Genomic DNA, 10,968 nt, shown 5'->3' on the forward strand with positions numbered 1-10,968 from the left:
TCATCCATTAACAGTATCCGGTCGACTCATGATTTGTCACTTTAATCCTACCGAGGTTCCTTCTAGAAGGCTATTACTCTATACCCAATCACTCTATACAACCTCTTCAAACGGGCTACAAGCTTGAACCCTAAAATAAAAACGAAATGACCTACATCGAGCTGAAGGACTGTTAGTTAGATATTTGGTTAACACCTTGCAACTTCATTTTTTTTTGTTTTCCTTTAACTTCAAAAGTGTGGATAGCTTTATTATTTTTTAATATAGTGATCTTAGATAAATAAGGATGCAGAGTAATGTTTTATACCGCCATCTAGTGAGCATATTGTAAAATAAATACCGTTTCAGGCATAAAGATTACTTATAAGGTTAAGAGTATTATAACTTGTACACAAGATGGCGCAATTTCAATTAATTATTTAAAAATATTTATTAAGGTGTGTTTAGTTTTATTAAATGTTATTTGATTATCCGAAATTACATACACTTAAATTTTGAAAATTGTAATAATATTATTTATCCGTAATTAAATATTTTAAAAATTATTAATATTTTAACAACTGGCAATAAATTTATTATACTTCATTTCGACATTTAGTAACTACTTTTGAACACATTTGATATTAATGTTTGAAAAAATTTTAAGTTTAAAAATGTATCCTGTGCTATTCTAAATTAAAATTGAAGGATATTATTTAAATATTGAATTACTGTTATATTTAATTTTGACACATTTATTAATACGTTATAAAAAAAAGGAAAATTATTAAATCATGAACAAATTTAATGTTGACGAGAGGATCGCAGAGTATGAAGGATTTATTAACAATGTATTAAAAGAAGATCTTCGGCAGTTGGAGATTCAATTACAAAACATAAACTCTGAGATTTCAGATCTTATTCAGCAAAAGCATTCTTTAAAAGTATTAACAGACGAGAAATTGCATCCTAATGGTTTTAAATCCCAAGTCAATCTTGGTTGCGAATTCTATATGGAGGCAGCTGTGACCGACACATCAAAACTATTAATGGATATTGGATTAAATCATTTTTTAGAATTTACTGTTAGTGAAGCTAATAAATATATTGATGCAAGAATAAAGGCATATGAAATCAAAGCAGAAGAAATTAGAAATAAGAGTGTACAAACTAAAGCGCACATAAAACTAATGTTGTTTGGTGTTGGTGAATTGAAAAATACAAAAGACAGCAAAAAAAGTTGATGCAAACAGAACCGACAATCCAAAAGTAATATTAACTTGTGTTGTAAAAAGATAATTTAAAATATTTCTGTATGTTTATACATGTATTCAATAACTCTACTTTAAAAAAAAAATGTTTGGCCCTAACTCGGATCTTACATTTATATAATTTCAAAAAGAATTTATAAATTTATGATTCCTTCACATACTCAAAAAGATTTCTATTTGTGAAGAGATCATACACTTTTCATCATGCTGCATCTATATATTTCAACATGTCTTGCATATTGTTCCAACATTTCAGTTGCAGGATTGTGTCTGCTGATCATAGGCCTCTGCCACAGATTTCCAAATAAACTGAAAATGTCTCACTAATTTTTGGTTGATTGAAAGTCATTCTTTGCCAACAGATTCCATGGATCAGGGATAGTGTGTTAAAAATGCCTAACCTTAATCTCCATTTTAGTATCTAACCCGGAGGCTCTAAGAGCTTTGGCTAACATATATTCATTACCAGATTTGTTATCACAGATGTAGATGTTATAACATAGATTTCCAGCCTTTTGGCTGTTTTTACTGTTGTTTATGCCAAGATGTTAAGACAAACTTTTTAGATGGGGTACATATGTTTTTTCAAGAGATATTTCCTAAAATTGTTACCATTTGCCTTTCAATCCTATACTGACCCTAGAAAAAGATCTAGTGCTCATTAAATGGCATATGCTACAAAAATCAAATTTTCAATAATTAAATATGATGTGATGTAGTTTGTGTTATAATAATATTAATATAGCATAATACAGTCTTTCAACTTACATACATCAGCACCTGCCGAGGAGATAGATAAATGTCAAGTAGAAGTAATCTCAAATATGTTGTGTGCATCTTGATTAACCGTCCTGCTTTTCTCGTACCTCTGGTGTTTAATAACATTTTCATGCAGATTATAAGTTATCATAGCTTAACATGTTATTGGTCTATTATTTATAAGCGAAAATACATAATTGTTACATTTCAAAAGTTTTACTAAGTTAAACACTGGTTGTCTAATTTTGTTTTCAAAGATGTAAATGTATAAGGGTGGAGCAGGTTGTATTTAAAATAATTACCTTTCAATTGTTAATCCAGTAGATTGAGATCTTTGAAATTTTTCATGTATCAATGTGCTTGAATTAGTGTAGCTTAGATTTTGCCTTCTGTTCCTTGTGTAAGCAATTTTGATATTTAAACCACAACAGATATACCTTACACAAATGTCTTTACTGTATTTATGTATACTATTAACTTGTTTATAGATATTTAATTTGATATGAGGTATTTTATTCAATAGGTATACATTTTTTATCAGTGGCGTACCTAGAACTTTTGCCGCCCGGGGCGATCTCCAGTTTGCCGTCCTTTCTATTATATGTCAATCAAATAGTGGTTTTTGATTTAAAAAAATATTGATATATCACTTCAAAGTAATCATATAAACTTTTCAAAAGAAATGACATTTATAAACTGACATCAAAAAATTTTAGTTAGGAAAAATTGCCGAACAAAGTCGTAAAGATCCTTTTTTACTAATTCAACGAATGAATACAATAAAATAAAATTATTATCTTGTTCTTGAATTAGAATCCAAAATTTACACTAAAATGCATTTATATACACCGAGGAATAATATTCGAAATCATAAAGTTAATAATAATTTATATAAATCAAATATTAAACTTATAATAATCATTTATTATTCAAAAAAGAAAATAAATATGAAATGAATAAGTTGCTTTTTACAACTATAAGTAAATATAAAAAATGCCGCCCCAAGGCAAGTGCCGCCCGGTGCGGACCGCACCCACCGCCCCCCCCTAGGTACGCCACTGTTTTTTATGTTTACTGATAATTTTATGAAACTAACTGTACAAAATATTATAGCAAATAAATTTTGGAAACAATTTAGGTTTGTTTCTAATGCTCTGTACTACTTAACAGGCTTAAGGAGTTGTTAAATAAAATATATTTTAATGTGAAATGCCTTTTATTTGTTATTGTTAAATATGCTCATTTGCGGCTTTATTTATCTAATGCTTATGTTATTATTTCAACATTTAAATATTTCTTCCATTGGTAATATTGTCAAGTTATAGCCTGACAACTTGACAATATTACCATTTACCATTTTTTTATCAATCATTATTTTTTTTTTCCTGTTACCTAATATACTTGGTGGTAATAAATAAGGTGCAAAGGAAATGAGGCGATGAATGAACGGAAGTAAGGAAAAGCTAGATATTGTAGAATGTAAGTAGAAGAAAGATAGATTATTTGAAGAATGGCTGAAGAGTATGGAAATGAAAAAGAAAGTTAAAAAAAAATAAAAAAATTACAAACTTCCCTATCTCATATATAAGACAGGGAAACCAGACGCCTTCAATAGCGGAGGCCAAAAAAATATACTTAATGGAAAGTTCTTATGCAAAAAAAAACAATTTCTGTACTGGCTTGCGATGAGTGTTTTTCGCATCGATTTTGTAATACAGCATTTTTTATGACTCTCGTCGCGTGTCCGTGTTGGAAAAACATCAACATCAATTATTTATTACAGTTTATTATATTATTCAAAGATGTAAGGGGTTAATCCATGATTGCCACGCTTAGCAGGCAGGTGATAGCAGTACGGTGTTACGGTACGCGGAAAACACCTCAGGCCATGTGGAGACATGTTTGTGAGCAGTAGCAATCTTGGTTCGCGAAACCACCATGTTTCTGTGAACTCGTTTGGACGAAGTTGTAACAGCCCGCAAGGCTATCAGCGTCAACTTGAACAGAGTGTGAATTATTTAAGATTTCATCTCGGGCATCGAAGCCGCGACGATAACAAGTTGCTAGTCCTCTACCGCTGAACTACCACTGCACGTCAGCACGAATGGTTTTTTTAGAAACAAATTTTATTAAATAATCTCAGCGTACGTCGAAGGTTCTATATGTTCTGGATTGTTATTTATTACAATAAATAAACATGATGTTTTAGTTAAAGTCACTGGCAAGCCGGAATGCCTTTTGAAGCAAAATCTACGTAATAACTCGTAGTACCTTTTTAGATCGGTACATTTGTAAATAATATATACGTAAAAACGAATCTGAAATATACAAAATCGTGGCTTGTCCAAAAATAAAGGTTTAAAAATCTCTTACTTCTCTATGTATTCCGACATTTATAATAAGCGTTCTTTTTGAAAGGAAAATAAACTGTTATCTTTAGAATTCATAGATACTTTTATAGATACGTATCCTTAAGAATTCTGAAAGCGCGTTGCACTTTCTGCCGATATACCTTTCTCCTGAGTGCTAGCTAATTCCCAAATTTTCATCTTTTGTTTTGCCAAAATTAGGCCATATGATTAAAAATAAAATGATCTTTGTCTTAAATAAACATACTCATTGTAATCGAGATACAAAAATACGAATTTGAGAGAATTACATATCACTTAGTAATTTTATTCTTGTGCCCGGACTATTAAAATAATAACTGACTGGGCTATTATAATATAAACGTAGTACTATAAATCCTTTTGATTAAACGGAAAAGAAGCCGAACTAATTCAATTATGAATTCCCGACGAAGCGTGGTATAGACAATAACGCTGCAATGACACTCTGCGACCAAATTGCCCCTAACGAATGATCTCGATGCTAATTTTATTCAAGTCCTTTCCGAGTAAATAGGTAATCTCCCCGTCGCATCTTCGAGAACAATATTCAAATTACCCCTAATAATTCCCTTACTAAAGGCTTACGACAGCAACTTTTCGGCTGATTGCAATTCTCAAGAACATGAATGAATTTTTGAGATCACTCAAGATTGTATAATTGATGCTCCAACCTAACCAGGTTATTAACCAATTTTCTTCTTGTGCTCTATTGCAAGGAAAATTAGAAAACGAGTGTACTGAAGGGCACTTACGAGGCAAGTGAACAGTATGTTTACGTATCCACTTTATAACACCTTCGATCTCGATGAAGAAAAGTCTACACACTTGCAGGATTGTTTATATCTTCGTCTGTATTAAAATTGAGCACTTGGTAAACTGATTAAAATGAAAAAAATAAGTATGTTTCAAAACACATAATTTAATTTTTTTTTAAGATCGAATTGTCTCTGCTGTACAATTGGCGTTTGCAAATTTCGTGTGTTCAAGACGGTAAAGCGCTTACCTTAAGACCTTTGTTATGGCAGCGAAGCTCGACAGCTCCTGGAAGATCCTCGGCTCGGGCCCCTACATACTATTATTTTACCGGATTGCGACGCCGGCAAGCTTATAGATCTCTTCGGTAGACGCTTGATGAAGTGACTAAGCTGACAGGTCCCCACGAGGCCACATATCTATTAGGATACCTTCCATTACAAGAGTCTCCGAGAAGGCCGAGTCTCGACTTGTTCCGTTGCTATTGCTTGGCTAATATCACTATTACCACTTCAGAAAGCGTTAGCGCTCTAGCAATGCTTCTATATAGTATGATAGGAATTGGTGTCCCTGTGATATACGATCCGATCTTGTTTCCGACGAGGTCGGTTAGTTAGCGAATGGCGACGATGACGGCGTGCAGTGTATATGGCTTGTCCTGTTGTTGTCGCGTTGTCCGTTTAAAATTCCATCCAATCGTTTTAATTTGTGACAAATTTTCGATTTTGTAATGCTCTCTTAGTGCCTAGTCACCTCGTATATAGTTTTGAAACTAAATAATGTATAACAGTTGATTCAAATCGACGAAAAAGGAATGCAGTGCCGTTTGGTTGCGGAAACCAGTCAGCTGAGATAAGGACTTGATTAAAATTACATGAGTGCCACTGCATTTTATTACTGAAGGCCACAATTTGCCTCAATGGCATTTACAGATTTCGAGGTTTAATGGTGGTAAGTATAAGAGCGCATGGCCTTAACCTTGGTTTATTAAACAAGTTCGAAGGTTCCTTTTGGAGCCTTCGTTCGGGCCCTTTTATAATAACCGGATTGAACTGTGGGATTCTTCTTAGGGCGGGTAGGTCTTGGGTACATTCATTCATGCTTCGCCCGTATTTATGTCGATGTAAATTAAAAATTACATTTCAATTGAATTCCCCTTTTTGATGCGCCGCTGACGATGACGAATTGTTGCTTTTACAGAACCATCGCATTATTTAATTTTGTTGTGGAGACTACGGGCCGACAAGCGCAGCATGTAAGTCCCACCCATTATTCAGATAAATCAACTCTTCAGTTCCTTATCTCTTTCTAATAAATCTGTTGATGGATTTGTAAACAAAACCATACACAGTACGCACATAATGCTGTATCGAGGCGACTTTTAGTCTTGCTACATTTTTGTGTAGACGCCTAAGATGGATTGTATTTACGTGATGATTAAATAATCCATTATAAATTACTTAATTGTAACTCATTTTAACATTTACATCTTTAAGAAAAACTAGTATAAATTTATAATAACGCCATCTGTTCGATACAGTGTACATCAAATGCAGAATATATGCACTGTAGACACCATAAGTGTACGTATAATAGTACAGTAGCAATCATTTATTTCTAGATGTCGCTTTTACCATATTAATGTAAAAAATTTTGAATAACACTAGTTCTCTCAATATTTATTTTTTAAGTAAAAACAATAACAATGACCTATGTTTATTGGTTTAAAAGTTTTTAAATTTAGATTGAAGAAATCAAATTTTATAGTGTATAGTTTTACATTTATTTATTTTTCTAGTGAACGTTCATTAAAAAAGTATGGTTTGGCAGTTACATTTAAATTAGTATGACGTGAACGAATTCTTCCAGTTTCTATTTCAACTTTGAAATTTCTTTGAAATGGAATTTTTTTAAATAAAGCATTTAATGTTAAAAGGGGAGACAATACTACTTTTTTATATTTTCAACGTGTTCATCAATAAACCTTTGCTACATGTGTTCTTTTCAAGTTTTATGTAAGTGTAATCGGACTTGAAAGAAAATATATTTAACAGTTTTTCGGTATCATTAATAAGGAGTCTGAAAGGAAAAATAAAACACCAAAATCAAATAAAAGCTTAGCTTTATTACTCGTTATATCCACGAAGAAACATCCCTCATTGCCATGGTATCAACAATCTCCGTGCTAACCTTGCTAGTTTACAGATACACCTTATGTTTCACCGTAGTTCAGTATTCGACCCAAAAATTTTGATTTATTAACAGATTTTAGAACCGCCAATTGCATGCCAATGTTAAAACGGAATCAACCCGTCCCACCGAGTGCGAGTGCTCGGTGGCTTGTTAAATTTTGTTTGCAATGTTTTTATTTCTTTTCACAATAAACCCACATTATCTCTAATACATCAACAGTGGTTAGATCCTAAACATTCACGGACAAAGACACACGCTCGTAAATTATAAGCATTATGACAATGTGATATTATATTAAATGTATAAGTATTGTTCTAGTATTAAGAACCGTAATAATTAATGCGTAGTTAGGTTAGGTTAGTTTGCGTGACATTAGGTATGACTCGTCTGAGGCCCACAGATTACAATAGTGACCCGCTAGCAGCCATTCTTAGACAAATACCGAGGAATCGTTTACATTATCATTATTTCCCACTTTTCACCTTAAAATTGCCTTTAAATTTATCTTTTTACATCCAGAACCATATAAACATCTTTTAGTCATTTATAATATTTTTTTTATCTATATAACCGGTGGACCGCAGCGCCGCCCCGCGCCCGCGCCGGAAAACTTTTTATTTACAAATGGTTAATGCCCCTAAACGTTTAATATCCGATACTATTCTTAAAATTAAATACAAAAAACGTATGACATCCTAAAATTACCTAACTCCCATTTTTGTCATCGCTATAATTTATGAAATTTTGATCTTTACACCAACGATTTAGAAATATTCAATACAAAAATACTCTTTTGAATAAAATTTTTTACAAGACTCATTTATATCGTCGGCGCGGTAGCGAGGCGGCGTGGCGGGCACCGCGAAAGAAAAGCTTTGAGCCTCGTAACCTTAACATCATGAAATTTGTACTAAATATATCGAAACAAGCGGACGCGGGCCCAAGTTACTTAGCCGAAATGCGAGGACATCGAAAGGAACGCCTAAATACTAAATCTTTTCAGATTTCAATGGGCTCCGCGCAGGGGCGTCGCCCGTAAATTGTAATTTTGAATTTGAAACCTTCGTCGATAATTTTATCACCGGCGCCGCGTCCGCTCGCTGTCATTTACAAATATAGCATACGGGCCGAGGCCAAAACAACGCAACAACACATCCTAACGTACAAACACACAAGAGTACAAAATGAACGCGTACTGTCACGAGTGAAGACCACAAGGATATTGAAAATATTCTTTTATCCATTACTGGCTGCTTTGGAATACAAAACGACAAGCGTCGGCCTGTCTTACCTAACATTACTGGTAAGCGTCGGCAGTTTTCGTTTCGAGACTCTAGTAGTGTGTCCGTGCTCCATTGGACATTTCATTTATCAAATGTCATTAACGAACGGTACTTATCTTGTAACTAACTAATTTTCAGCATTTCACTTATTTGAATTTCTCACATATAGAAAAGTTGATACAGCTATTTGGTACATCTAAATGTCTTCTAACTTCCAAAACCAAACACTACGTACAATAGAGTCTATTACAATTTCGAAAATTTAGGAACCATAATACCCAAACGTGAAACCAAATATATTCTACATATATTGATTTTTTTTTTGTTTATAATTTTGAAAAATAATTAGATATTTTTGATTTCATTTTACATCGACAATTCAATCATTTCATAGACGGATTCGAAAACACTAAAAAGGAAACGTTAGATACAATCTTAAAGAACACAAATAAAGTAAACCCGCAACTCGCACAGATCGCGGGTACAATAAGGAGTGAGGTCGTCAAAAGGACATCATTAACCTACAATAAGATACATATAGTTACAAACATGAGCTCTTGCAGTCAACACCGAATTTTGTACTTTCTCAGCGGGTTAGCCCCGGGTGCTGTGGACTAAACATTTCGATGTTTCAAACTTGAGTCTTTACAATAATTTAGAAAAATTGTCAACCGATAACTTACAAACGAACGTACGATCGAAGAAAACGAGAGTCGGCTCGGTCCTCATATCCATTGTGGTCTTGTAGCGGCTGCAGTCCGCACGGCGTGCACCGCGTGCACGGCATGCACGGCGTGCACGGCATGCGCAGTCATTCACTCAAGTATTAATTCCGGACGAAAATACAATTGTTCTGTCGCAAGAAAAAAAAACTGATAATTGTTCCTTTATTATAACCTTGTCTGCAAAACTGTAAAACGAGAACTTAACGGCTCTGAGTATCTGCAAATAACGGCGTGTCGGTTGAATCTGTTGATGGGAAATCAATACATTGCTATTGTAATATGTGTTGTAGCCTGCATTAACATTACTATTTGATAATCGACGAAGAAATCTATTCGGAGAGATCGGAATAACGGATTCATTATTTACTATACAAGGAATTAATGTGACCGACGGAGTCGCGCAGCCGGGAGCGCGCGAGTCGCTGACGTCTAGCACGCGGTCGGCGCTGGCCAGCGGACCCGATGGTGAGCACGCTGTCGGTGCTGGCCAGCGCACCCGACAGTTTGGCTGCGACGGCCGGCCGCGCGGCACCCGCGTCCGGTACGAACGAAACAGATAACATCGTAACACAACACAATCGTCAACACAACGCGGAATGGTGCTCGTTCACGAATAAGCCCAGCGGCGACTGCTACGTACCGGCGAGATCACGCTACTCGCGGAAACTTAACCCGGCCTATTGTCGTGTGGGTGGGTGTGGCGGCGCCGAAGCGCACAAGACGAAATTTCGAACTTAAAACCCGTGCGCCGAAAGGGAAAGAGGCTGCGGTTTGATCCTGTGTCCATGTCACAAAGGTTCCGTATCTCTTGATCTCACGACTAACCTGAACGCTATTCTAAGCACACCAGTCGACGCCTGGTCCATCCTAAACTGAGGTACTCTTATATTACCGTAATAGTTCAAATGGTTACAAATGAAACGATAACAAAGTGTAATACCAAAGGAAAAATGCTTACACTTGCTTAGCTAGGCCGGCCGACCGCCCCGCGCGGGGAGAACTGGGAACTAAAGATGGAGTAACCGTTGCAACGTCGCAAAACAACTCGCGAGAACATTTCTTTTGTGCCTTAATCAAATGCCATAGCGCTAAGATAGTTTACACGTCGACTCGTAATTAAATTATGGTAGTATTTACAACTCGCTATATATCTCTGTACACTATCCTACCTTACGTTTAGTCTATGAGAGAAGCGAAAGTATTCCATACGTCCTGTGGAACTGAGGATGTAAACTGAAGGTTTGTTGCCGCGTTGCGGGGTGGCCGGTCGGCTTCTACGTTATAACAGATACAGCGAGAGCGCGGCGACGGCCCCGGCCTTCGCCCCCCGGCCGGGCTCCGCCGCCGCGCTGCCTACGTCTACCAATCAAACTAATTATTCTTCTATAGTATAATAGTAAGTGTATGTATACTGGCTGTCCGATACGCGAGCCGCGCGCGGGGGAGTGCTGACGTCACACGCCTTGAGATTCCTATTGAGGGCCTTTTGTTAAATTTACTTTTCACGTAAAAAATCAACATATTCTTTTTGAAGGCACTTCTGTTCGGACGAGGTGGCCCCGTTTTGGTGAGTTTGTTTATAGCCAAAGTGTTACTGAGGTTTGAGGGTACGGTT

General features: G+C 35.6%; 1 protein-coding gene across 1 annotated transcript; it reads left to right on the forward strand.

Annotated features, from left to right (window-relative positions):
- The first annotated feature begins 634 nt into the window (after positions 1-634).
- On the forward strand, positions 635-1,882 carry Uxt (Uxt prefoldin-like subunit). The gene has a single exon (XM_068763160.1). It carries the CDS (start codon positions 774-776, stop codon positions 1,221-1,223), a length of 450 nt encoding a protein of 149 aa, XP_068619261.1. The 5' UTR covers positions 635-773; the 3' UTR covers positions 1,224-1,882.
- Positions 1,883-10,968: the final 9,086 nt, after the last annotated feature.

The sequence above is a fragment of the Battus philenor genome, unplaced genomic scaffold (assembly GCF_028537555.1).
Source record: "Battus philenor isolate CCGP_79_NKW_IND1 unplaced genomic scaffold, ilBatPhil1.0.hap1 SCAF_17, whole genome shotgun sequence".
Classification (NCBI taxonomy): domain Eukaryota; kingdom Metazoa; phylum Arthropoda; class Insecta; order Lepidoptera; family Papilionidae; genus Battus; species Battus philenor.

Bases quoted from the DNA above. Each gene is read 5' to 3' on its own strand.
- Uxt (XM_068763160.1), top strand. From the start codon at position 774: ATGAACAAATTTAATGTTGACGAGAGGATCGCAGAGTATGAAGGATTT.